Genomic DNA, 27,272 nt, shown 5'->3' with positions numbered 1-27,272 from the left:
GGCGTTAAGGTTGCTTGTGTACTTTTTTCTCGTTTCGGGGGCGATGCATACATCACGTATGGCTCACGCCTCGGTTGCAGCGTCCTGTGATGCCATGTTAGCACCAGGATGCGAGATCGGGAATGATTTCGGCCAATTGTAGTTGCGCCTTAACGTCAGCGTCCGCGACTTACGATTTCTCAGAAAGTTTGTTCTCTGATCGTCCAATAGTTACCTCCAGTCAAAGATTGTTCAGGAATACATCTATTCCAGAAAAGAAACTGAAACGCCGACGATTTGGCAGGGAGCCCCATCCATTACTTCCGTAAATAGGATGATGATGAGGTATATTGAATTACTTAAGAGCATCCTAATCAGCGAGCCAGTCGTTAAGCTGGCAAATCAACCAAACCTATGTGGGATGCCTACTGCTATGAGCTGAAATGCTCACAACTTACTTAAATAGGAGATTGCAATGTTCCAGGCGGTCAGGCTCATACCTACGCAGTGATATATGAGACGGCGTCAAACAAAAGGTTACTAATCGCCCATTAATTAAAAGTGGATTTGGGCACACCGTTGTAAAGCCCTTATCTTGCCTTTCCAGAGAGCCCTTAAACAAAGAAATCCATTCAGCCATGCCGGAGAAATCGGCCGACGAAAAAAAAAATCTCGGTCCGAGAAGGCAAAATCGAAATTTTCTTTATTGGTGAGCCTAGCCCGAAATCGTCCAAGGAATCCAGTGGTGGTCTCGGGTTTAGCTAATTCGGGCTCTAAATGCCCTGTTTTGCCTTATTTGTGTGGCCACTCCCGTGTAGCCAAGTGTAGTTTCTGAATTTTTTTCAGAAATTCATAAAATCAGACAAAGGAGGATGTAAGTATCATTTCGATTTAATGGTTAAACCTGCAGTCACCTGATGCACGCTGCAGCAGCTTACGAGGAGGACGCCTTCCGCTTCTTCGCAGGGCCTTCGCTTGCGCTTGACTCCGTCTGCTGTCGCCCGCGGCGGTCCTGGTTTTCCTTGGCTGCCTCAGCCATAGCTGCACGGTGAGCTCGACGAGCCTGTTTGGCTGCTTTAGCGTCCAGACCTTCCTGCACGCTGGGTTTTGCGTAAAGCGGGTTGTTGCGGCAGTCAGGGGTTCTTCGTCGTCACTGGATGCCTGGGAGTCAGGAGTAAAGTCCTCGTCCCCGCTGTCATCAAGCTCATCGCTGTCGATACTGCAGTCACCGTCCTCCAATCCTTCGTCACGGCTTTCAGCACTGCCAGCAGCATCAGTACGAACGACAGGAGCGGGGTCCTGCGCAAGAGAGAGCGGTAAGGCGTCGTTGTGGCCAGCAGCGGCGTCCACAGCATGGCACCGTTGAGAGTGATACACCTCGCTCAAATTTTTGAACAGTGAAAAGGGGCTCTAACTCAGCAATTCAGTTATGTACGAATAACGGTTGGCCAACTTCAAGCCGTTTTTCTCGAAAAGACCAAATGGCTGATTAGACCTCGAGGTCAGAAGCTGCCTACCCTGCACGTTAGGGCCTAGTTGCCCAAGCACAACCTTTGTTCCCTTTTCCGCCTGCTACTGATCGAGAGTACCATTACGATGACACGAGCTCAGCTACTCCATTTATTCCACTACGGCTAGCACAATACGAAAGATTCCGAGTTGGACGATCGGATTCTGATTAAATGGGCAGATCGTGATTTTCGTGCAGTGAAAGTGACGGTAGAACTTGGTACGCGGTACCCAAGCGCCTGGAAGTTGTCCAAAATGGCGTGGTCCACGTCTTCATCTTCGTCACTATCAGGCAATAATGGACCGAAGTGATGACGCGCGCGCTTGCTCGCGCGTAAACTCTCCAGCTCCTGGAGCTGTAAGAAACCCCGACGAGCAATGTGCCTCTCTTCCGAGGCTTCCTCGGGACGAAGAGAGCTCGAAGTCGGGCCAGATCGGGCTGAAGAAAGCGAGGATCGGGTGCTGGGAGTGGTGCGAGCCATGACGATCGGTAGCGAGATGGGATTTTGAAGAATGACATGCAGCGACTGAGTGAAAAGCAGAGAGAATTCGCGCGATTCGTGCACGCACGAAGGAGCCGACCAAGTGAACGACTGATCATATCTTCTCAGCTCTTTCAATATCAATCCCTTGGTCAGCTCTCGGCCGAGAGATGAATACCCTAACATGTCGCACCTTCGTTTTCCCTTATTGCACAGCTCACCGCGTAGTTGTCAAATTCTGATTTGGAGGTCTATTAGTAACATTTGGTACCCCGCCGTCTCATATGCCAAGTTGTTACTTGCCCATGGGGATCACGATCGATTGGTGCTCATAAAGAAAGCACGGCGTCGCAGGCACTTTATCCCTCACTGACGTTGTGACTGAGCTTTCGGATCAGAGCTACAGACGACAAACACAGCCCGACTCTATTCGCTGAAAACCATTGACGTCGCAGTTGCACGTTAAGGAGGTTCAACCTGTCAAACGTGAACTTTTGCTTATTCGTCGGATGTCGGTAGCTGTCGTATCGCTACTGACAGCCAACGCATGCGCAGATGCAGCTACATTTACGCGAGCACCATTGACGGCGGCCCGATACACGCGTGCATATGGATGTTGGGGTTACTACTGCGTATCCGCTCGACGAGAAAGGAGGCAATCACACCGGGATGATCTTCGTGCGGCAGCCAATGCACGCGTCCTGGATCAAGTTTTTCAGTTGAAAACAGTGCTGTTCTTTGGGCGTCGCGTGATGTTACTAGCTGTTTCGCAAACACAATGGAGTGATCCGCGGTGGTAGACAGCGCTTGATGGGGTAATATTCGGTGGCCACGTACGAGGAGGAGTAAGCATTTTCTCTTCGATTTGTAAGATGAACCCGAAGAGCTACGCCCAGTTGGACTTTGATTATCATCTGCTCGAATGATACTTGGTATGTTTGAAGTGCGTTCAAGGCCTGGGTCGAGTCAAAACACGCAGGATAATGCAATTTCAGTTTTGCCTGACACATACGACGACTGCGCAAGATTATTTCATGATGGACGGGAGTACCACGTCATTCCTCCTGCTAGGCGAATCTTCTTCGAACTGTCAATTTATTTGCTCTGAAAAAGACCTTGTTGCATGGGGTGGCAGGCTCTTGCGGATGCGAGTGAATACCCTTCCCATTCCAACTGCTCTGTGCACTCAACAGTTGCATGGCAGTATTCTGGGCAAAATTCGTGTTGGACAATTGCTTAGGAGCATACTACCCTGTAGCAGATTTCGGGCTCGTAAAATTGTTATGGACTGGGTCAAGCATCGAAAAGTGCAGCGGGGTGATGGCATCTGCTGGCAAAAAGCAATGTGGAGGTCGAGTGGGATTAGTGAGGGTTTTGCTGTCTACCAGTGTCCGGAGAGCAAATGTGCAAGTGAGGGAGGTACAGATATGATACTGTTGACGCGGCTCAGTCTCTATAATTGCCTCCACCACAAAGTATTCTCCAACTCTGGCATTTTGTCTGAATCGTGAGCTTTGCCCGCTACCCAATCAATCGCTTATCTTTCTTTTTCTTCGCGTGAACCTGAACCGTGATGCAAATCTTCACTTGAAGCTGCGAGGTGTCGCTGTCCACGAGGTGATGCGGGGCTACTAATGATGTAATCCAACTTGGCAGTTCAGCCCAGTTTCAACGAACAAAGTGCAAACACAGTTCTGATGTACCCCAGCTATGATGCACAAGGGACGAGATCGTGGTATCTGATACTGAGCATTAATCAACTACTACATTTCCTCGCTACCGATCCTATGCAACGCGGTCGTACATTCCAATCATCTCGTAAGTAGGATACCACGCTTCCACAACATCATGCTTGGAGTTGAATGACATCGCTTGGAAATCTGGAGCGTGGTTGTTGCTGTCCATCCTCCAGATTCCCTCTTCAACGATGGCCTTAATCACAAGGCATCTGGGATTGCCTGCGAAGTCTCGCTCCTGGTTGGCCGCTCCCACATCGATCTGCAGTTTCCACCGCAGAGCTGGTTGAGTGCCGTTGCCGTTGAGAGGCCACGAGCTCATTTCCACGACGAAGCTGCTTGGTGACATGAGCTTACCGCGGTAGTCCCCGTAGCTATGCGCGCCAAGGGGAATGGAGCTGGAGAGGCCACTTGGGAAATGACTGAAGATTCGTTGCCGGCTATCCAGCACTAACGTCATCCCAGACGGGTTACTTGGCGCGGCCATGCGTGTCTTCCCCTATGGACGTCACCACGAACGTTCCAGTCCGAGTAAATTTCCAGTGACTGCCCGTCCACCGGTCTGATGTTGACACGGGCCATCTCGCGCATGAACGTCAGCAAACAACCAATCGAGACGTTGGTCGCAGAGGAGCCTCGGATCGGCGTCAGCAACGAGCGATGCCCGTTGAAAACCCACGAACCGTCAAACATCGACGCCTGACTCTCATCTCTCTGCGCCAAATTGTTGCGACTTGGCGTCAGGTTGGCCTGCTGTAGAAGGAACTGCGCTCGAAGTTGCGCCACGAACTCATGCATGCCGAACATAGTGCTGGAGGACAGAACATTCAACACAACGGACCGCAGCGGCTTCAGGTGGTCATACTTAAACACGACCGTCGTGATCTCTTCACATAGGAGAGATAGCGATGTAGACGACGAAGCAGACAGATCTTCGCTCCAACCGATGAAACGATCCACCAGCTTGCACATCAGTGTGACGGCTTCCACGTATCCAACTCGCAGTCGGCGTTTGTCCAGCAGTGCTGCGCTGTACGACCGGAGGAAGCGTTGGTACAGGTCCAAGTTTGCACTGTCTAGCGCCAACCACGCAGCCAGGTTACCACAGATACCCACTAGGCGTTTGAGTGGTCCGGGTGCGCCTTCCGCACTCGCAACTTCGTCGTCAAGTCTGCCTCCATCTCTACTGGCGCGAGCGAGTGGCTCGAGGAAAGCCCACGAAAGTGGCGGCCCTGCTTGTGGCTGAACGTCTTTCTCGTCGTCGCTCTCCCCCAAAACTTTACCAGCTACCGAGCGATAGCCTGCAGTTTGATCTCTGAAAAGCAAGCTCAGCTGCTCCAAGAACGGTTGAAACGACGAGGCATTCATGTAGCGCAGAAAGTAGTACAGGATGGCGAGCTGCTTCGAGGACGTCATGACGTCCGGGTGGCGGCACTCCCACAGCTTCCGGTCCTGCCAGAGTGCCTCTGCTTGAACCTCTGCTACCTGTTGCACCCGGGAAGCTGGTGGCCTGTGCTCAATAGCGACTGAATCGTGCGTATTGGCGCTGTGCGTTTCGACGTCCGCATTGACGCTGTGCTGGGTCCCCACCGCCGCACGCAGCGCCTCCAAGGCCTCGCGCTCCGCCCGCACCTCGCTCGGAGCTCGGCGATAGGACACAACCATAAACTCGGACGAAGAAACGAGACCCACGACGCGCAACTGTGACTGGACGCGCTGGAAGACGTAGACCCGCAGCGCGTGCTTCGTGAAGCGCTGCGCCTTGGTGGCGGCGCTTTCCCACTCGTAGTACCATCGCGCGCCAGGATTGATCTGGAAGAGGCTGCTGTGCTGAAAGAGGGGGAGGCGCAGGTCAGAAATGCACTACTACACCCCCACACAGTGCTGACAGAGGGAGGAGATCGGTCGCACGTACATCGGCACCAGCAGCGTCGCGCACCACGGCGCCTTCGATCCACGTGCCCTTGGGGGTCTGCTCCGTCTGGATGGAGCTCGCGACGTCGTCGTAGTCGATCGTGGCGTTCAGCGCCAGGAAGTTGGTTTGGGCCTCCTCAAAGTGCGCGTACACCAGCAGACTGCTGGGGTTGGCCGTGGACACCGTCGGCGGCGTGTCGGCCTGTTGCTGCTGCGCGGGGCTGACGAGCTGCACGCGCACGCAGAGCGACGAGCCGCAGTAGCTGCGGTTGAGGTGCTCAGGGCAGCAGTGCGGGAAGCAGCGCAGGATCTGGCAGGCAGGCAGGACGGCGCACGCGCGCCAAGCAGTAGAACCAAAGGGCGTCAGACTACATGGTGTACTGCATTTTGGTGTGGGTGACTGGCCAGCTAGCAGCTCGATGGCTAGCAGCCAGGTGCAGTGCGTGGCAGCCAGAGGTGGCGCACCTTGGTCTTCTTGGTGCGATTGGTCCTGCGACAGCAAGCAGCATGGACATTGCAGGCGGACTTCAGTACTCGAGGACCCTTTTCCCTCGCCCCTCTCCCAGGATTATTTAGGTAGGGGCTATCAGAATGCGAGTGCATACCGTTTGTACTCGCCCAGGAACAGCGCCGAGTGGCGGCAGCCCCGCCGCTCGAAGTGGCAGGCGACGGCGCTCATGGCCGGCGGCGTAGAGCAAGAAATCTTGCTCTACCCGACAAAACGGCGACTGGCCCGCGCAGCGGCGTGGGCGTCCGCCAGAGTTGGGGCCATCTTTTTATGACTAGCCACAACCCCTTCAGCGAGGATGCGCGAATCGGTCCTTCTTCGGCGCGCCGATTGGTCCTCAGGAGCAGTCGCTGGCTTCACGTCGCGTACACTCGTTTCAGTGTCCTTCAGCCGCTCCGATTGGTCCCCCCGACGTGATACTCGGGCAGGATTGGCGGATTACCGCTGCCAATTTTCGCGATAAAAAGCCGACACAGTGACGAAAACCCCGGTTGTCGGACGTGGCGTTACGAACGTGTGTCGGTTACGTGTTTGAAACTGTTTCGAGCTGGCAAGCTGCTTCAACGCGCTGTGAAGCGGCTGCGCTGGGAAAATTCGGTTCATTAACTTTGAAGCGGGACCCCACTTTCCGGGTGTGCGTGGCTCCAACGAGCTGCACCCGCCTATTCGCCCATGGGTATCGAAAGGCTCAGCAGCAGCGAATGGTGCACTGCTTTATAATTTGCATTGTAGTGGAGTTTGTGCATCCTTTCTCATACACCGAGTTCGAGTTGTGGTCGACTGGATTGAGACTGAAGAGCTGCGGGCCGACCGCAACTGCGCTGCAAGCAGCTCGGTCCGTGCCATAGTGTTACGAACCTCCCAGAAGCAGTTACGAACCGTCTGTGCTCGGCCCCCGCAGGGGTGGTCTCGGAGTATCTTACTTGCGCGGCCTGAGCACTACGAGGTTCCTCGGCGACGGGAGTTCATCCAGGCGAGTGCACTAAATAGCACCTGCCACGTGGTGTGTCCGCCATGGCCAGAGACGTGGCACAATAAAGTCAAGGCCAGTTGACAGCACCAGGGAGACGCTCAGCTTTTCGTTAGTCGCATGAGAATGCGTTGACTGCGCTCTCGCCGTTGGGAACGGAATCTCTCAGAGACGCGCGGGAGGTAACGAAGGTGTCTACTGCTCCAAGATGCTGTGTGCTGTTGCTGAGTGTTTCGCTTAGGTGCGGATTGAAACAGGATGCTGGCGAGTTTGATGAATGCGGGTTGCTGAAGCGAACAAGTAGGTACTGTGTGAGGGAAAAGAAGAAACTACAACGGTGCGGCGTCTCGACATCGGAGGTACTTCTACGTGCAGCGGAGCTGGCGATAGCTACACTAGTAGTGCATCGCAGTACAGTGCACCGTGCCTTGTATCCGCGGTTTGCTTAATTCCCATGTCGATATCTACAGTACTTCCTGCGTCTGACTCGCCGCAACCCCGTTATGTCGTTTCGTTTCGTTTCGTTTCGTTTCTCAGTGAGGTATGTTGATGTCACTTAGTTCTAGCTAACGACGTCCTATGTCCGTACCAGCAGAAGCCTCTTTATCTTCCGTTGCCTACCAAAACTCTAGCCGTAGCACCTGGCCCAGCCTAGAGTTGCGCTATGATTTACACCGTGGCATTCGCGGGTTCCGAAGATCCCTCAGTTAAGGTTCGGGCTATCCAATGCCCCACGTCATTCTGGGTATGAGCTGCAGCAGCTTTCCACTGGGGGTTGAGGACCTCCTACGTGTATGGCGCTCGTTGTGCGCTAATTTTCGAATCCACCGCAATCTTCGCAAGGGTGTCAGCCATTTTGTTGTACGCTCTGAGATGATGTTGCCACGAGAGCACGCAAATAGATCTGCTATATCATACGCAGCGCTCTTTCTCGGCGTGGAACGAGATGCCATCAAGCCCGGACTTCGGCAATAGCGGGAAAAGTGTATGTGATTGACCGTCCATTCAGTGCGTGGGTCATTTCTCTGTTGACTGCTTACACGTGGAGCTCGTCTGTGCAGTTTTGTTGTTGTTGCGATGTAGTTGTTTGTGCTTTATTGGCAATGCGGAGTTCGTGCGGTACCAGTGATACCGTACTGACAAAAAAGCTCGGAACGCGAAGAAGAAGAAAAAAGCTTTGAGCTGACGGCGGCGGTGCGCAAGAATAGTGGTTGCATCCCTGCGCGATTTTGATTTTCTGGCATCAAGTGTGTTAAATGCGTGGCTATCGATCATTGCGTGAGTGAACAACGGCATTAGCAACGGTTGGATGCTGGAGACCAAGCGCATTGATCACGTGATGGAATGGATGATTTTCATCGGTCTCGGCCAAATTGCTTTGGGGGGCATCGACTTCAAAAGTATACAGGTGAGTGCACACACACACAGTCCCCAACATACTTGATATTCACCGTTTGCCATACCATCGTAAATGAAGATTGAACAAAAGATGTGGGCCAAAGGTAAGTGCGATCGAATTTTGTATCTGTAAAGCCGAAACGATCAGATGAGGCTGATATTAATTTCGACGGGGGTATGGCGTAGATGGCGTGTTGTGATCAATACAAACCTGAATATGACGCAACAGTTGGCGATGAAATCTGACCAAAATGGGTATCTTAAAATACACTACAGCTCGCAGGGCAAATGTTTGTTGATATTCGCACAACATAGTGTACTCCACTGACACGTTGGTCCGAATTACTAGACACTAACTAACATGTTAGTTCAAAACTATACATGTTAGTGCCTGTTAGTATTGTATAGTAAGAACAATAAGTAATGTATTGATTAAAGTAGTCTGCGAAGCAGGATTTTTACTTAGGCAGTGAGTCTCCACGTAGTTCTGCGCGCCAATGCCCTCCTGGAACTCTGATGTAAGTTGGCCATGCCCCTTGGTTTTCCTCTCTTTCAAAAGCTGCGATCATCTGTGCAGGCAAATTGCGAGCGGGCTCCCAAGTCAGGTCTTCCCAACCTACCCATTCAACTAAATGGAGTGGATGGTGACTACGCACATTAATGCGCTCTGCTTGATACATAAGACGTATTTTAGGACCTATCCAAAGCGCGTGCCATGAATAGCAATGGTGCACGAGGAATTCAGGACGAAAAATTATTATGGTAACCACCCAATCTATGATTCAACTTAACGTGAGGAGGAATCGTGAGCCATATTTGCTTTTGCAATGTCTCTCACAGTCTTGGATAAGTTTTTATAAGTTGAGACCATAAGATAACTTAAGTGGTTCATTATAGGAAAACACTCCAACGTTTTTAATAAAAAACACCCATGTCAGGGCCAAAATTCTGTACTTTAGCGACAATTTGGCTAACAGCTCACTAGCTAGCGTGTTACTAAAATGACTTCGATTTTGTACGCTATTAGATGCGGCAAAGGAGACTACAAGCTCACTTTCAAGTTTTCTAGCCGTCGAGTTCACGCTTATCTCTCTAACTTCTACTGACATGTTAGCTCAAAATACTAGACACTAACTAACAGTTAGCTAACATGTATAGTAACTAACATGTTAGTGTTAGGGAGTACACTAGCACAGCAGTATGGAAATTCAATCTAGTTGGCCTCCACCAACGTCAAGTAACAGCACATTATGCGCTGGGGGTTAACTACGAAGAACTACAGTAGTTAATTAAGATGCTTTGGGCTACTATACACGAATGCGGTCAACTCAGCGGCATTCGCGATGCAAAATTGAACTGGCAGATTGAGATTTGCAATACATGCGCTCAAGTCTGTCAAACTACTTTGAAATAGTATTTTACTGAGGTTTGCTCGACTGTGCTAGCCTAGTACTGGGTACCAGACCGCGTCCGTCCCTGTGCGTGCATGATCTACAAGCAGACCTCCATAAAACACAGGCAAGCACAGCCAGGGATCACTCGATATTAGGATGATATAATCTACTCATCATTCACAATGACTACCGATCCATAACTGTTCCAACCGCTCAGATAGCTGTGTTCTTTTTACTTAAAGAAAATGTATTTATTTGCAGTTAGTTCGATGGCCGCCTAAGACCAGTTCCACCGGTAGAGGTAAACGTGGACTAAAAGTTATATATCCCCTCAGAATACAATAACACCCTGGCACTGGTCTGGGAGAACGTGGAGTATATACGTATATGCCAACGGGGTAAAAATCGCGGACCCCGGAGCCAAATATGGCAGCGGGGATCCCCTTGCGGCGTAGGACAATGGTAAAGGGTAGCCAAGAGGGCTCCGAGGAACCTCGTCAACACCGAGAAGCTGCCAATTTGTCAGCTCGAGTTAGTTCAGTGTGCATGTTGGATTTCCAGGAGCCGAAAATCACGCACCGCCACCACCCACCTTGCCGAAAGATATTTTGCTGCTGAAGTAACATACCCTCATAAATAAAACCACGGCCTCCGCATATCACCGTCATACCTCCGGCGAAATTAATACCGGCCTCGTCTGATCATCTCGGTAATATACAGATGCAGCACATCGATTGAACCCAGTTTTCGTTCCACATCCATAACGATGCCTATTTATTCAATCGATAAATAGCTAATATCGATTAATAGCGTTGAAAATATCTTCTCAACTCGATAAGTATCTACTGACAGATCTGTATACTTATGAACACGATCCACACCAGCGAAAACGGCACGCGTCAGCAAATTTGCAAGCATCGATCATTCCGTCACGCCAAATGGCTGTGTTACGGACACCAACATCCAGATATCACGGATGCCGTTTTCGCTCACGCAATGATCGATAGCCACGCATTTAACACACTTGATGTCAGAAAATCAAAATCGCGCAGGGATGCAACCACTATTCTTGCGCACCGCCGCCGTCAGCTCAAAGCTTTTTTCTTCTTCTTCGCGTTCCGAGCTTTTTTGTCAGTACGGTATCACTGGTACCGCACGAACTCCGCATTGCCAATAAAGCACAAACAACTACATCGCAACAACAACAAAACTGCACAGACGAGCTCCACGTGTAAGCAGTCAACAGAGAAATGACCCACGCACTGAATGGACGGTCAATCACATACACTTTTCCCGCTATTGCCGAAGTCCGGGCTTGATGGCATCTCGTTCCACGCCGAGAAAGAGCGCTGCGTATGATATAGCAGATCTATTTGCGTGCTCTCGTGGCAACATCATCTCAGAGCGTACAACAAAATGGCTGACACCCTTGCGAAGATTGCGGTGGATTCGAAAATTAGCGCACAACGAGCGCCATACACGTAGGAGGTCCTCAACCCCCAGTGGAAAGCTGCTGCAGCTCATACCCAGAATGACGTGGGGCATTGGATAGCCCGAACCTTAACTGAGGGATCTTCGGAACCCGCGAATGCCACGGTGTAAATCATAGCGCAACTCTAGGCTGGGCCAGGTGCTACGGCTAGAGTTTTGGTAGGCAACGGAAGATAAAGAGGCTTCTGCTGGTACGGACATAGGACGTCGTTAGCTAGAACTAAGTGACATCAACGTACCTCACTGAGAAACGAAACGAAACGAAACGAAACGAAACGACATAACGGGGTTGCGGCGAGTCAGACGCAGGAAGTACTGTAGATATCGACATGGGAATTAAGCAAACCGCGGATACAAGGCACGGTGCACTGTACTGCGATGCACTACTAGTGTAGCTATCGCCAGCTCCGCTGCACGTAGAAGTACCTCCGATGTCGAGACGCCGCACCGTTGTAGTTTCTTCTTTTCCCTCACACAGTACCTACTTGTTCGCTTCAGCAACCCGCATTCATCAAACTCGCCAGCATCCTGTTTCAATCCGCACCTAAGCGAAACACTCAGCAACAGCACACAGCATCTTGGAGCAGTAGACACCTTCGTTACCTCCCGCGCGTCTCTGAGAGATTCCGTTCCCAACGGCGAGAGCGCAGTCAACGCATTCTCATGCGACTAACGAAAAGCTGAGCGTCTCCCTGGTGCTGTCAACTGGCCTTGACTTTATTGTGCCACGTCTCTGGCCATGGCGGACACACCACGTGGCAGGTGCTATTTAGTGCACTCGCCTGGATGAACTCCCGTCGCCGAGGAACCTCGTAGTGCTCAGGCCGCGCAAGTAAGATACTCCGAGACCACCCCTGCGGGGGCCGAGCACAGACGGTTCGTAACTGCTTCTGGGAGGTTCGTAACACTATGGCACGGACCGAGCTGCTTGCAGCGCAGTTGCGGTCGGCCCGCAGCTCTTCAGTCTCAATCCAGTCGACCACAACTCGAACTCGGTGTATGAGAAAGGATGCACAAACTCCACTACAATGCAAATTATAAAGCAGTGCACCATTCGCTGCTGCTGAGCCTTTCGATACCCATGGGCGAATAGGCGGGTGCAGCTCGTTGGAGCCACGCACACCCGGAAAGTGGGGTCCCGCTTCAAAGTTAATGAACCGAATTTTCCCAGCGCAGCCGCTTCACAGCGCGTTGAAGCAGCTTGCCAGCTCGAAACAGTTTCAAACACGTAACCGACACACGTTCGTAACGCCACGTCCGACAACCGGGGTTTTCGTCACTGTGTCGGCTTTTATCGCGAAAATTGGCAGCGGTAATCCGCCAATCCTGCCCGAGTATCACGTCGGGGGGACCAATCGGAGCGGCTGAAGGACACTGAAACGAGTGTACGCGACGTGAAGCCAGCGACTGCTCCTGAGGACCAATCGGCGCGCCGAAGAAGGACCGATTCGCGCATCCTCGCTGAAGGGGTTGTGGCTAGTCATAAAAAGATGGCCCCAACTCTGGCGGACGCCCACGCCGCTGCGCGGGCCAGTCGCCGTTTTGTCGGGTAGAGCAAGATTTCTTGCTCTACGCCGCCGGCCATGAGCGCCGTCGCCTGCCACTTCGAGCGGCGGGGCTGCCGCCACTCGGCGCTGTTCCTGGGCGAGTACAAACGGTATGCACTCGCATTCTGATAGCCCCTACCTAAATAATCCTGGGAGAGGGGCGAGGGAAAAGGGTCCTCGAGTACTGAAGTCCGCCTGCAATGTCCATGCTGCTTGCTGTCGCAGGACCAATCGCACCAAGAAGACCAAGGTGCGCCACCTCTGGCTGCCACGCACTGCACCTGGCTGCTAGCCATCGAGCTGCTAGCTGGCCAGTCACCCACACCAAAATGCAGTACACCATGTAGTCTGACGCCCTTTGGTTCTACTGCTTGGCGCGCGTGCGCCGTCCTGCCTGCCTGCCAGATCCTGCGCTGCTTCCCGCACTGCTGCCCTGAGCACCTCAACCGCAGCTACTGCGGCTCGTCGCTCTGCGTGCGCGTGCAGCTCGTCAGCCCCGCGCAGCAGCAACAGGCCGACACGCCGCCGACGGTGTCCACGGCCAACCCCAGCAGTCTGCTGGTGTACGCGCACTTTGAGGAGGCCCAAACCAACTTCCTGGCGCTGAACGCCACGATCGACTACGACGACGTCGCGAGCTCCATCCAGACGGAGCAGACCCCCAAGGGCACGTGGATCGAAGGCGCCGTGGTGCGCGACGCTGCTGGTGCCGATGTACGTGCGACCGATCTCCTCCCTCTGTCAGCACTGTGTGGGGTGTAGTAGTGCATTTCTGACCTGCGCCTCCCCTCTTTCAGCACAGCAGCCTCTTCCAGATCAATCCTGGCGCGCGATGGTACTACGAGTGGGAAAGCGCCGCCACCAAGGCGCAGCGCTTCACGAAGCACGCGCTGCGGGTCTACGTCTTCCAGCGCGTCCAGTCACAGTTGCGCGTCGTGGGTCTCGTTTCTTCGTCCGAGTTTATGGTTGTGTCCTATCGCCGAGCTCCGAGCGAGGTGCGGGCGGAAACGCGAGGCCTTGGAGGCGCTGCGTGCGGCGGTGGGGACCCAGCACAGCGTCAATGCGGACGTCGAAACGCACAGCGCCAATACGCACGATTCAGTCGCTATTGAGCACAGGCCACCAGCTTCCCGGGTGCAACAGGTAGCAGAGGTTCAAGCAGAGGCACTCTGGCAGGACCGGAAGCTGTGGGAGTGCCGCCACCCGGACGTCATGACGTCCTCGAAGCAGCTCGCCATCCTGTACTACTTTCTGCGCTACATGAATGCCTCGTCGTTTCAACCGTTCTTGGAGCAGCTGAGCTTGCTTTTCAGAGATCAAACTGCAGGCTATCGCTCGGTAGCTGGTAAAGTTTTGGGGAGAGCGACGACGAGAAAGACGTTCAGCCACAAGCAGGGCCGCCACTTTCGTGGGCTTTCCTCGAGCCACTCGCTCGCGCCAGTAGAGATGGAGGCAGACTTGACGACGAAGTTGCGAGTGCGGAAGGCGCACCCGGACCACTCAAACGCCTAGTGGGTATCTGTGGTAACCTGGCTGCGTGGTTGGCGCTAGACAGTGCGAACTTGGACCTGTACCAACGCTTCCTCCGGTCGTACAGCGCAGCACTGCTGGACAAACGCCGACTGCGAGTTGGATACGTGGAAGCCGTCACACTGATGTGCAAGCTGGTGGATCGTTTCATCGGTTGGAGCGAAGATCTGTCTGCTTCGTCGTCTACATCGCTATCTCTCCTATGTGAAGAGATCACGACGGTCGTGTTTAAGTATGACCACCTGAAGCCGCTGCGGTCCGTTGTGTTGAATGTTCTGTCCTCCAGCACTATGTTCGGCATGCATGAGTTCGTGGCGCAACTTCGAGCGCAGTTCCTTCTACAGCAGGCCAACCTGACGCCAAGTCGCAACAATTTGGCGCAGAGATGAGAGTCAGGCGTCGATGTTTGACGGTTCGTGGGTTTTCAACGGGCATCGCTCGTTGCTGACGCCGATCCGAGGCTCCTCTGCGACCAACGTCTCGATTGGTTGTTTGCTGACGTTCATGCGCGAGATGGCCCGTGTCAACATCAGACCGGTGGACGGGCAGTCACTGGAAATTTACTCGGACTGGAACGTTCGTGGTGACGTCCATAGGGGAAGACACGCATGGCCGCGCCAAGTAACCCGTCTGGGATGACGTTAGTGCTGGATAGCCGGCAACGAATCTTCAGTCATTTCCCAAGTGGCCTCTCCAGCTCCATTCCCCTTGGCGCGCATAGCTACGGGGACTACCGCGGTAAGCTCATGTCACCAAGCAGCTTCGTCGTGGAAATGAGCTCGTGGCCTCTCAACGGCAACGGCACTCAACCAGCTCTGCGGTGGAAACTGCAGATCGATGTGGGAGCGGCCAACCAGGAGCGAGACTTCGCAGGCAATCCCAGATGCCTTGTGATTAAGGCCATCGTTGAAGAGGGAATCTGGAGGATGGACAGCAACAACCACGCTCCAGATTTCCAAGCGATGTCATTCAACTCCAAGCATGATGTTGTGGAAGCGTGGTATCCTACTTACGAGATGATTGGAATGTACGACCGCGTTGCATAGGATCGGTAGCGAGGAAATGTAGTAGTTGATTAATGCTCAGTATCAGATACCACGATCTCGTCCCTTGTGCATCATAGCTGGGGTACATCAGAACTGTGTTTGCACTTTGTTCGTTGAAACTGGGCTGAACTGCCAAGTTGGATTACATCATTAGTAGCCCGCATCACCTCGTGGACAGCGACACCTCGCAGCTTCAAGTGAAGATTTGCATCACGGTTCAGGTTCACGCGAAGAAAAAGAAAGATAAGCGATTGATTGGGTAGCGGGCAAAGCTCACGATTCAGACAAAATGCCAGAGTTGGAGAATACTTTGTGGTGGAGGCAATTATAGAGACTGAGCCGCGTCAACAGTATCATATCTGTACCTCCCTCACTTGCACATTTGCTCTCCGGACACTGGTAGACAGCAAAACCCTCACTAATCCCACTCGACCTCCACATTGTTTTTTGCCAGCAGATGCCATCACCCCGCTGCACTTTTCGATGCTTGACCCAGTCCATAACAATTTTACGAGCCCGAAATCTGCTACAGGGTAGTATGCTCCTAAGCAATTGTCCAACACGAATTTTGCCCAGAATACTGCCATGCAACTGTTGAGTGCACAGAGCAGTTGGAATGGGAAGGGTATTCACTCGCATCCGCAAGAGCCTGCCACCCCATGCAACAAGGTCTTTTCAGAGCAAATAAATTGACAGTTCGAAGAAGATTCGCCTAGCAGGAGGAATGACGTGGTACTCCCGTCCATCATGAAATAATCTTGCGCAGTCGTCGTATGTGTCAGGCAAAACTGAAATTGCATTATCCTGCGTGTTTTGACTCGACCCAGGCCTTGAACGCACTTCAAACATACCAAGTATCATTCGAGCAGATGATAATCAAAGTCCAACTGGGCGTAGCTCTTCGGGTTCATCTTACAAATCGAAGAGAAAATGCTTACTCCTCCTCGTACGTGGCCACCGAATATTACCCCATCAAGCGCTGTCTACCACCGCGGATCACTCCATTGTGTTTGCGAAACAGCTAGTAACATCACGCGACGCCCAAAGAACAGCACTGTTTTCAACTGAAAAACTTGATCCAGGACGCGTGCATTGGCTGCCGCACGAAGATCATCCCGGTGTGATTGCCTCCTTTCTCGTCGAGCGGATACGCAGTAGTAACCCCAACATCCATATGCACGCGTGTATCGGGCCGCCGTCAATGGTGCTCGCGTAAATGTAGCTGCATCTGCGCATGCGTTGGCTGTCAGTAGCGATACGACAGCTACCGGCATCCGACGAATAAGCAAAGTGCACGTTTGACAGGTTGAACCTCCTTAACGTGCAACTGCGACGTCAATGGTTTTCAGCGAATAGAGTCGGGCTGTGTTTGTAGTCTGTAGCTCTGATCCGAAAGCTCAGTCACAACGTCAGTGAGGGATAAAGTGCCTGCGACGCCATGCTTTCTTTATGAGCACCAATCGATAGTGATTCCCACGCGCAAGTGACAACTTGGCAGATATATCTATGCGCAGGTATGAGTCTGACCGCCTGGAACTTGTAGTATTGCTAAGTACTCGTAGTGGTGTTGTGCCAGCGTGCACTTGCTCCATCCGCGGATGTAGAGCCTGAGCGGGTGCATTACCCATGTAGCAGCACTTGAGCGCATTTCCCCTGCTGATCGAAGGGAGGCCTGCACGCGCACGTGCTGTTGGTAGATACCAGGATTTCACTTGGTCACCATGCTTTTGTGAAAGCGAGCTACTCTGTGTGAAGCCAGATGAGAACTGTTCACGGCGAAAAACAACCAGAATCTCCAGTCATTGTGATAATATACGATGCAATTACCATGCAGCACACCCCATGGCACTCATCGGTGGTTTCCTTCCTTGTCCGTGCATGGGGAGGTTCATTAAAACGGCATCAGTGACTGCGGCCCAGTCTGATGGTAAGCAATCATGTCATCTACCACAGGACAGAAATACGTATTCCTCCCACCCGAAAGCATAACATTTTTGCTTGGTGAAGTGTACATGTATCTGTATAACTCATCAAGATCATAAGCTCGCCATTTACCACCTCAGTGTACTAAGGTGACCGTGACGTCGGACTTGCTGAGCTACAAAGGAGACTTCCACTGCTTCGTCGTGTTTTGAAGATTCTCAGCTCCTGGCCACAGCTTCACCTGGCAAAAAGCGCCGAGGTGGAGAATGTACGCAAGAAGCAACATAACGATATCGAAAGTATCGTCCAGCGTAATGCCGCAGCGGTGTCCTTGGTGTGCATTGTGCGTCTCGTATATGGCCTCGCTGCACACCATCTCCCAATAATCCAGAGCAACTATTATCGACTGACCTCGTCAGCAGTTCTCCAGAGCGCGAGTCTTGGGCAAGCTGCATTGATCTTCAGAACTGTGTTGAAATCCGGGCCCGCGACAAGCCAAGCACCTTAACCGTCCATCCACGCACAATTCAAAATTGGCAGGTGCCGGTAGTGTCACAATCAATCGAGGCAGCGGGGTCGACAGCGAAGACGATTGTCCTGTCAAGCGAAGTGACAAGCGTTCACCGCGAAACAGTTTCATGTGCACAGCCACATGCCAGGTCAACTCCAAAAACTATGACACGCTAGCCCGCATGGAAGTCGTAACGTATCGAGCAGCAGCTGCTGCAGCAGACGCCACTCTAGTCCGCCAACGGAACTCGAAACATCAGGACTGAATACGCTGCGTCCACTCCTGCTGTATCGCTCATCTTCCTCAGGTGGAAATCGGCGGCGACAACCACCTATGTAGCCCAGTCGCAGATGCATTTCCCATATTTGACACCACGGCACCGACGAAATCTGCGACCGATTCACTCCTAGGAGAAGCAACGTCTCCCCACCCCGTTGCATTTGCTTGGCTTCACAGTGGCGCATTGGCAGCGTTACAAGCCACGAAAGACCTCGAATGCCGCCAGACCAGCGTGCAGCAAGCTAAAGAAGGAGCCTCGTCGCGCTATAATAGTCGTGCAGAGCCCAGTCACGTCCCCGTAAGGTGCGTCTTGCGTCGCGAGACGCTCGCCAGCTGGCTGCTCCTTGATATGTACAGCGACGTCCATTCTCTCGCGCCTTTGGCATTTCCGTCTTCCGTCATATGACTGCGCTGCTCGGCGATCGTTCAGCTGGTCGAATGGGAGGTCTCCACCACGGGTTCGTAACCGATAGGGGTTTGTAACGCCTTTGGCTCTTGAGCCGCAATTCTACGTACGCCACACCACCTTTCACGTGCGTGAGCTCTTCCTGGCCACACTCCGCCACTGGCTGCGACTGACTGCCCGACCATGCTGCGCGCGGCCCGGCAGCTCTCCAGGGCGCCGCTGCGCACCCTGCACCCGTCTCTACAGCTGCTGACAGCGCCGGCCTCAGCCGCCACGCGCGGCCTCCGCGCACAATCGAGCGCCTGCAGCGTCGAGCGACTGCTGCTGCTCCTGCACACGCGCAGCTTCTCGGCGGCGGCGGCGACGGCGGAGCAGCCACAGCAGCAGCAGCAGCAACAGCGCATCAAGTGGCCGTCGGACGTGGCGCGGCGCGTGCACCGCCGCATGCGCAACTTCCCGCGCAACTTCGAGGCCAAGGAGCTGGTGGTCAAGGCCGGCATGAACCCGGCGGAGTGGGCGCTGGCGGCCTCCAGCTTCCGCAAGTCCTTCCTGTCCGACCCGGCCAAGTACTTCGAGGACGAGGAGGAGCTCGCCGCCTTCGCCAGGGTAAGCACCAACGATCGCGGCCCTTGTCGCGCCCAGAAGAGCTCTGGAAGCCCAGGTATATTGACCTTTTCTCTTTCTCTCGTGTATTGGCAGGACCTGGACCACGTCAAGAGACACAGCTCCTTCATCTTCTACCCGTACTTCCTGGACTATGCCAAGGCCAACAGCTACCTGGCCACGGACGAGGACAACGACAACGCGCTGTCGCTCCAGCAGCTCACGGACCTGAGGCTGCCACACGAGATGTACCCGTTCGCCACGGCCATGAAGCGGAAGATCATCTACCACGAAGGACCGACCAACAGCGGCAAGACCCACCAGGCTCTGGAGAGGCTGAAGCAGGCTGGAGAGGACGGAGGCATCTACTGCGGCCCGCTGCGTCTGCTGGCGCTCGAGATCTTCGAGCGCATGAACATGGACGGACTCTACACGTCGCTGGTCACCGGACAGGAGAAGAAGATCGTGCCGTACTCGACCCACGTGTCCTGCACGGTGGAGATGGCGAACATCAACAGGCCGTGGGATGTGGCTGTGATCGACGAGATCCAGCTCATCGGAGACCCACAGCGTGGCTGGGCGTGGACCCGCGCGCTTTTCGGGCTGCAGGCGAAGGAGATCCACGTGTGTGGATCAGGTGAGGCTGTGCATCTCGTCAGGAAGTTCGCGGAGACCACTGGAGACGACTTTGAACTGCGTTCGTACGAACGCCGATCTCCGTTGGAGATCTCGACGACCCACCTGAACAATTACAGCAACATCCGCCCAGGAGACTGTGTCGTGGCGTTCTCGCGACGCGACATTTTCCAAATCAAGCGTGACATTGAAATCAAGACTGGGCAGAAATGCTGTATCATTTACGGTCAGCTTCCGCCCGAGACGCGTTCTCAGCAGGCTCGCTTGTTCAATGACCGCAACAACGACTTCAACATTTTGGTCGCTTCCGATGCCGTGGGTATGGGGCTGAACCTGAACATCAGGCGCGTCGTGTTCGCAACGGTGAAGAAGTACTCAGGCGGCAGTGGCGGTATGGTTGATATTCCGGCTTCGTTGGCGAAGCAGATTGCTGGACGTGCAGGTCGTTATGGCAGCGATTTTGCATCTGGCGAGGCGACATGCTTACTGGAAGAGGATTTGGAGTATCTAAAGGAGTCGTACGATGAAGTACCGACGCCACTTACATCAGCAGGTCTGTTCCCGTCTTCAGAGCAAATGGAAGAGTTCGCCAAGCAGTTGCCTGGAATCACGGATCTTGCTGACCTCGTGGACAAGTACGTGATGTTGGCACGTCTGGATGGTGATTACTTCATGTGCAACCACCAGGACATGAAGGATGCGGCAACGCTGCTGCGAGACACGGAGCTGACGCTTTCGGACCGCTTCACATTCTGTATGTCCCCGTGAGCCTGCGCAACCCCTCGCTCGCAAGGTGTTCCTCGAGTACGCCCGGGCTCATTCGCTCGGCCAAAGTGTCAAACTGGATATCTACCTGCCGAAGTATCCACCGCGAACGGCCGAGGCATTGGGTGATGTCGAGATCAAGGCAAAGATTATCGACTTGTACCTCTGGTTGTCATTCCGCTTTGAGGAGACTTTCGTGGAGAAGGACCTGGCCCTGGAGTTGAAAACGCAGGTGTTGGAGCTTGTGGAGCAGGGTCTTGTGAACACGACGTACAACCGCGAGGAGAAGAAGACGCGATGGTCCAGTGGTGCTGCGAACGGCCGGCACTCAACCCCGCGTGGCCAGATGGATCTCAGTCGGTTCCGGAACCGTAACAACAACGACAAGCAAGATCGGAGATCAACACAACGTGAACAAGAGGTCCTGGAGGCGCAATGTGATACTAAGACTGCTCTGGGGAGCGGCGTGAGGTCATAAGTGCCGCTGTGGCCAAGATTCTGTTCGACCCTTTTTGCTGCATATCGATAGATGCATGTAGAAGAAAGATATGTTGCCTTTCAATTCAATGCTATACCACAACTGCAAGTATTTCTCATTAATTGCTACCAACTTCACCGCAACCGGATGCAGTTCTGGACGCGCTCGCACGTCTCGTCGATCGCCTTCTGAGCCTCCGGGACCAGGTCGCCGTAGATGAGGAAGCCGTGCGAGAGCCCCGAGTAGATCTTCAGCGTCGACGGAACCTTTAGGAAGGACAACCGCGTGTAGAAGTCGACGCTGTCGTCCAGCAAGGGGTCCAGGTCACCGACTACTAGCGACGTCGGCGGGAACTTCTCGAGCAGTGAGTCTTCGGCCAGCCCCGGCGACACGCACGGGTCGTGGATGTTGAACTTGTACTGGTTCGAGTGGCCGTGCGAGGGGTAGTACGAGGTGAGTGCCAGCTCGAGGATGCCGCGCGGAAGCACCGGGTCATTCTGGTGCAAGAATCGCGACGGCGATGGAGACAAATGCAAGTTCAAAGCCGGGAACATGAACACGTTCCCACTCGGCAGCTCGATGCCGTCCTGGATGCATCGAATGCACATCGCCGCTCCCATGTTCGCACCTGCAAGCGGAACAACCCAAGTTAGATCACATATTAACATTCAGGCGAAACAAAATCCATACCAGCACTTTCACCGAAGAGTGCAATCTTGCCAGGTCGGAAGCCCAATCCACCATTGAGCACCCACTTGTACACGGTGTAGCATTGGTTCATGGAGTCAGGGTACTGTGTCTCCGGCGCAAGACCGTAATCTACAAAAGCGGACAGCCCCGTCAACCATTATGTATCTCTTGTCCACAGGAGAAAACAAAACGTACCGACGTAGACGATGACTGCCCCCAAGACGCACGCCCAATTCGTTAGGTTGTAGAAGTCCTTCGCAATAAACCGCCCGAAAAAGCCCCCGCCGTGAATGTACAGAAGTACAGGACGTGTCGACGGCAACCCGCAGGCGATCATCCTCGTGGTCAATGGCGTGCAGGCGTTTGTCCAAGTCCCAGCCTTGACCGACTCCATCGGTCGAGCACTATATAGGTAAATGCCGATATCGGAGGCATCCTTCCGCTTCTTGCTCAAGCCAGAGCCGTCTGCAGCCAGGAACTGCTCCTCAAACACGGGGATCTTGGGGCACTGAAGGCTTGTAATCAGGCGCACAAGCCTCGACTCGCCAAAGACCTGCCACCCCATGCGGATCACGTCCACATTCGGTTGATCGATGAGCGTGCGGGTCGTGTAGCGCGACGCCTTGGCGTTGCGGATGGCGTAGTACGGAATAGCCATCACGATAAGCGGCGGGCCGAAGATCTTAAGCAGCAGCTTGTTCTGCAGTCCGAGGATCGAGTGGGCGAAGGCGCTCGAGGCAGTCAGCACGTTGGTGCCGATCTTGAAGGCGGTGAACCCCCAGGGCTCCGACGACCGGTCGTAGTACTCGGCAGGCAGCGGCACGCGCTCGACCAGCAGCGTCGTGGCGTTCTTGAGGTCGTCGTCGATGTCGGCCTCCATGGGGTTGTCGATCAGCAGTCGGTGGTCGGACGCGTTGCTGATGGGCCGCGCGCGCTGCAGCACGTGTTGGCAGAGCAGGAAGAGCCGCAGCGCCATGAGCACGCGCGCGTGGTGCACCTTGATGCGCCTGAGGTTGGAGAAGCGGTACATGGCTCGGCTCCAGTAGTCGGCCGCGACGAGCAGCACGACGCCCCACTTGACCATCTGCCGCGTGGGCAGCACCTGCAGCAGGAACTGCCGGAAGGACGTGCGGATGCGGAACCGCTTGTACAAGAACACGAGCGCGAGCAGCAGCGCCACGGACGTGCGCGACCAGCGGTTCTCGCGGTCCGGGTTGTAGCCGGACTGCAGCTCCTCGAGCACCTGGCGGGTCTCCTCGAGCGACCTGGTGGCGTGCCGCAGCAGCGAGGCCACGCCACCCGAGAGGATGGTGTAGCGCTCGTCCGTGGGGATGAGCGGGATGATGTCCTTGAGCGCCGTCTTGGCGCGGAAGTCCACGGGCGGGCGGCTCGCGTAGTGCTTGGAGGCCACGACGATCTCCTCCTTGATGAACGTGTAGAGCACGCGCTCGAAGGACGCCACAGTGAGCGACAGGTGCTGCAGCTCGCGCCCCACGCGGCCGTACGCGTACTCGCGGATGATGCGGCGCAGCACCTGGATGCACGACAGCACGGCCGTGCTGGCGCCCAGCAGCGTCTCGTAGCCGCGGATGCGCAGCTCGCCCTCCTCCGTCGTCTCGCGCACGTCCACGCGCACGCACTGGTCGATGAAGCCCATGAGCTGCACCGAGCTCTGGCTGCGCAGGCCGCCGCGGAAGCCGCCGCCGCCGCCCGCGTCGCTCATGGCTACAGCGCTAGTGAGCTCCGTGTCCCTTCGCGCGCTCGTCACGTCGAAAACCAGTGGGATGCTGAAGCGAACATGGCTACACGCAAGTTGAAGTGCGTGTAGCCATCTGTGAAACGGACGGAGGTTTGTGGCGCCTTATTCCATTGCGGCGATGTCGCCGCCGCGTCCGGCGACGGGCAGTAGTCAGCGGAAGGCCGCGGCGTCGTCGTTGGTGGCGAGTCAGCAGCCTTTGCAGGGCAAGCTGCGGCCGCATTCGGCGGCGCTGCTCATTGGAGCTCCTCCTCCTGCTACTGCTACTGCTGCTGCTGCGCCGGAGTCGCCAACTCGGGGGCCGACGACTGCTGCCGGCGGGAATGGGGAGCGCGTGGGTGCCACGAGCGACGAGCTGATCCGCGACCTGGAGCACAAGGTGCGCAAGGTGGTGGAGCTCAAGCGCGCCAAGAGCGACAAGCTGCGCTTCGCAGTGGCCAAGAAGCGCGAGGCGGTGGAGAAGGCCAAGCTCATCCTGCAGGACCTGATCAAGGACAGCGGGGCGCTCGGGCTGCACTACACTGGCGGCGGGAACCAAGTCGAAGACGCTGCTCGAGGACAGGCAGCCAAGGCTGTAGATGCTCCCGACGACAAAATCGTGGAGGAGCCCAACCGCCTGCAGCCTATCGCGTCGATCTCGAGACGACCGGTGTACTCCAAACACACGAAGATCAACGAGCTGGAGGCCAAGCTGGAGAAGCGAGCGCAAGCTTCGCATGAGGTCATGCGCAGTACGATGGTCCTCGAGCACATCAAGAAGCGTCTGCTGAACGAACGCGTCGAGATCACGCAAGAGACGAACGAGTTGAAGGCTCGCTTCGCGGAACTGAATCATCAGACGCAGGAGCTGCAGAAGAAGGAGATCAGCGCCAGCGAGGCTGTGAATCAGATACAGACGCGACTCGCTCAGCAGAAAGCAGACATGGCAGCCAACCTCCGCAAGTACAAGCGTGAAGTAGAGATGCGGCAGAAGTGGGCACGCGAGAAGGCCAAGTTCGAAAAGTACTACAACGACCAAATGCAAATGCTGCTGGATGCACAGAGCGCCGGAGCAGAGGCACCAAATGGCGCTGGAGACGGCAAAGCGACCTCTCCAAATGGACGTCGAATCTCCCGACCTCGTGAGTCGACCAAAATGAAGTTCTGGCACTTTCACCGAGGATACTGTATGCTCATAATTTGTTGCACTCCACAGGTTCGCCAAACAACACCCGCAGAAATAGCGTTATGACACTGAATTCATCAGACGAGATGGGGGCACAAGAAGAGTACCGCCAAGCCTTCCTCCGCATGGGCTTTGGGCACTATAACGAGGGCGTGGATCCGGAGGAAATCATTCGAACATGCATTTCTCATGAAGAGATCAAGAAGGAGTTGGATGCCAAGCACGATGAGGACATGGAGCGCATTGCGATTTTGCGCGACCAACTTGTAAGTACAGATAAATTGCGCTAAATGTGGTAGTATGTACTCACCTTCTTCTCTGTTGTCGCCGCCAGGCAAAATCACGAGACATTGCGACCGAGAAAATACCATTATCAAAGCGCGGCACATCGCAGCGTCTTGAGGTGAAAGAGATTGAAATCTCAAGTGTGGAGCGTGCGCTGGCGACTGTTGTTGACCAGTACATGTTTGTTGATCAGAGTGTCCGGCCGCTAAAGGTTTGGAACTTCATACACTGTTTTTGAGCTACTTGAATGCTAATACGTTCTGCGCATTAGATCGGACTGCAGCAAATTCTGCAAAATATCACCAACGAGACTGTGAATGTCGATGACATGACTGGAATAGAAAACGCGCTCATGGGTTCGATCGAAGAGATGATGAAACTCGTGCGCGAGACTCAGCAGGATTCGGACAGCCCGTCCAACCAGCCACCGACGGACGAACCGCAATCTCCAAATGACGCCGCCCCCGTCAGTACAGAAGGGGAGCCTACTAGCCCTTCGAAGGCAATTGTGAAACTGGGCGTCGTATCTGCAGACAACTTCACATCCCCATTCAACATTCGCATTCCACCGAAGCCGAAGGAGCCGTACTATGTGCTCGGAGTGAATACAATCCAACCGGCGGCCAAGCCCCCAGATGACGGCAAAGGTGGGTAATTTAGTGTTCATGGTCATTTGAAGGTGTGTCTAGCTCACGAGACTTGTATGTCATGCTGTAGAACCCGAAGACTTTGACTTTGACGTAATGGACCGGTGTACGGTGAAGCGCATTTCGTCGGTGCTAGTTTGTACAAGCACCGGCAAAAAGAGCAAGGATGTCGAGCATGATAACAATCACTAGGCCTGGCTCAAATCACTGGACGAAGCTCCATTAGCTTATTCATTAAAACATAACGTCACTGCTGTGTGCTTTTTCTTTTCATACAAGAAGCTGACAGCTCACGATGGCGTTGTGTAGAAGCGGGAATATTGCTCGTGGTATGCTTCTAGACACGCGGAGCTGCAGAATGCCTTGCTAGTTTGGTCATCATGAACTAAATCATCCACTTGCACGACACGATAACACTGCCAGCAGCTTTTGCGTTCTTCCGGTGTGCACCCAGTTTCGGCTTGTTCGACGGGAGTAGCTGAGCGGTTTGCTGCCGATGTAGTAAAACTTCCCCCGTTTCTCCATGCTAGTAAAGCATCTTGGAAGGATTTGTGCGCTTCTTGTTCGTCGTATGTGCCTTCCAACAGAGCACCACCGCTCACTTCATTCCCAGGTTTGTCGAGGTTGCTGCCACTGAACACGGGATTTACCCATTCTTCTTCTTGGTTTGATGTTGCAGAAGGTTGGTTTGAGTCACTCTCTCTCCACTCTAGTAGCGCTTTCATGAATGAAGCGTGACTCGCTTCTTCGTTAAACTCTCCATCGGCCAAATTGACAGGCACCTGGCCTTCGCCACTTGCAACAGCATTTCCCGAAAGCGGCGTAACGTGAGACCAATGGGTCTTTGCCGCCAGCCTGCTCGGAGGTGATGATACTTCCGGCACAAGCGGAGTGTCACGCAGTTTGGGGTCAATGATTTCAGCTGCCTCCGCACCACCATTTTGACTTTCGCTTCGCGTCTTCGCGTGTTGGGCACGAATCTGTTCCATCTCTGCGAGGAGTCGATTGCGAGCGGACAGCTTGAAGACACCAAGCTTTTCATATCCGTCTGGAGTCAAACCGAGCAGCGTTTGGCCTGTAACTTGGTGGAACTCGAATCCACTCTGGAACTCCTCCAGGCCGATCACCGCTAACCACTCCAGAACTTGAGGAACTGTCCACTGCATTACCGTGGCTGGTGAAAGTATCGCCACTTTGGTTCGCGATGAACTCTTCTTGGGTTTGGAGTTCGTTGACGCACCAGACGGTTTACCGCTTTCAGACACTTCCTTCTTGCTCTGCTTCTTGGACGTCTTTTTCTGCTGGACATCCTTTGCGTACTGCCTCATACTCCCTCGATCTTCGCGAGCACTCCGCCACCGGTTTCCTGCGTGCTTGAGGGGGTAGTTCAGCATCCCGTTTCTGTTTTCCTCCATCATGCTCACCCGAAGCTGCAGCAGTCGCGCCTCCATGGCCTGCGCATCTTCTTCCAGTCGGTCGGACGCCTTGCCCGCCTTGCTTCGCGCAGGCTTGGGCTTCCCAAAGACACCGTTGATCCCTTCCTTCGCCATAGTGCTGACTGCACGATAAGTCCCACAAACCCAACGTACTCCGCGACTCTGCAATTGAAACGGATCGAGGGATA

The 27,272-nt window shown here is 54.2% G+C and overlaps 7 protein-coding genes across 7 annotated transcripts; 4 read left to right on the top strand and 3 right to left on the bottom strand.

The window, feature by feature from the left end:
* Positions 1-3,755: 3,755 nt before the first annotated feature.
* Positions 3,756-6,299, bottom strand: IUM83_14032 (uncharacterized protein; the record flags this gene model as incomplete). The annotated part of the gene is made up of 5 exons (XM_067938747.1): positions 3,756-4,205; positions 4,280-5,536; positions 5,622-5,930; positions 6,086-6,110; positions 6,226-6,299. The coding sequence occupies 5 exons, from the start codon at positions 6,297-6,299 to the stop codon at positions 3,756-3,758; spliced, it is 2,115 nt and encodes a 704-aa protein (XP_067787470.1).
* A 6,665-nt stretch (positions 6,300-12,964) lies between these two features.
* Positions 12,965-14,440, top strand: IUM83_14031 (uncharacterized protein; the record flags this gene model as incomplete). The annotated part of the gene is made up of 5 exons (XM_067938746.1): positions 12,965-13,038; positions 13,154-13,178; positions 13,334-13,642; positions 13,726-13,923; positions 13,979-14,440. The coding sequence occupies 5 exons, from the start codon at positions 12,965-12,967 to the stop codon at positions 14,438-14,440; spliced, it is 1,068 nt and encodes a 355-aa protein (XP_067787473.1).
* A 626-nt stretch (positions 14,441-15,066) lies between these two features.
* On the top strand, positions 15,067-15,504 carry IUM83_14030 (uncharacterized protein; the record flags this gene model as incomplete). Its single annotated transcript, XM_067938745.1, has 1 exon — positions 15,067-15,504. The coding sequence occupies one exon, from the start codon at positions 15,067-15,069 to the stop codon at positions 15,502-15,504; it is 438 nt and encodes a 145-aa protein (XP_067787471.1).
* Positions 15,505-18,806: 3,302 nt separating this feature from the next.
* Positions 18,807-21,105, top strand: IUM83_14029 (putative secreted RxLR effector protein; the record flags this gene model as incomplete). Its single annotated transcript, XM_067938744.1, has 3 exons — positions 18,807-19,229; positions 19,323-20,626; positions 20,697-21,105. 3 exons carry the CDS (start codon positions 18,807-18,809, stop codon positions 21,103-21,105), a joined length of 2,136 nt encoding a protein of 711 aa, XP_067787443.1.
* A 134-nt stretch (positions 21,106-21,239) lies between these two features.
* Positions 21,240-23,518, bottom strand: IUM83_14028 (Hormone-sensitive Lipase; the record flags this gene model as incomplete). Its single annotated transcript, XM_067938743.1, has 3 exons — positions 21,240-21,733; positions 21,796-21,924; positions 21,991-23,518. 3 exons carry the CDS (start codon positions 23,516-23,518, stop codon positions 21,240-21,242), a joined length of 2,151 nt encoding a protein of 716 aa, XP_067787492.1.
* Positions 23,519-23,672: 154 nt separating this feature from the next.
* IUM83_14027 (Phosphatidylinositol 4-phosphate 5-kinase its3) lies at positions 23,673-25,840 on the top strand (the record flags this gene model as incomplete). The annotated part of the gene is made up of 5 exons (XM_067938742.1): positions 23,673-24,672; positions 24,747-24,982; positions 25,051-25,212; positions 25,273-25,648; positions 25,719-25,840. The coding sequence occupies 5 exons, from the start codon at positions 23,673-23,675 to the stop codon at positions 25,838-25,840; spliced, it is 1,896 nt and encodes a 631-aa protein (XP_067787550.1).
* A 98-nt stretch (positions 25,841-25,938) lies between these two features.
* Positions 25,939-27,198, bottom strand: IUM83_14026 (Sterile alpha motif, type 1; the record flags this gene model as incomplete). Its single annotated transcript, XM_067938741.1, has 1 exon — positions 25,939-27,198. The coding sequence occupies one exon, from the start codon at positions 27,196-27,198 to the stop codon at positions 25,939-25,941; it is 1,260 nt and encodes a 419-aa protein (XP_067787551.1).
* Positions 27,199-27,272: the final 74 nt, after the last annotated feature.

The sequence above is a fragment of the Phytophthora cinnamomi genome (assembly GCF_018691715.1).
Source record: "Phytophthora cinnamomi strain GKB4 chromosome Unknown Contig60, whole genome shotgun sequence".
Lineage (NCBI taxonomy): Eukaryota > Oomycota > Peronosporomycetes > Peronosporales > Peronosporaceae > Phytophthora > Phytophthora cinnamomi.
This window is presented reverse-complemented; position numbering and strand designations above follow the sequence as displayed.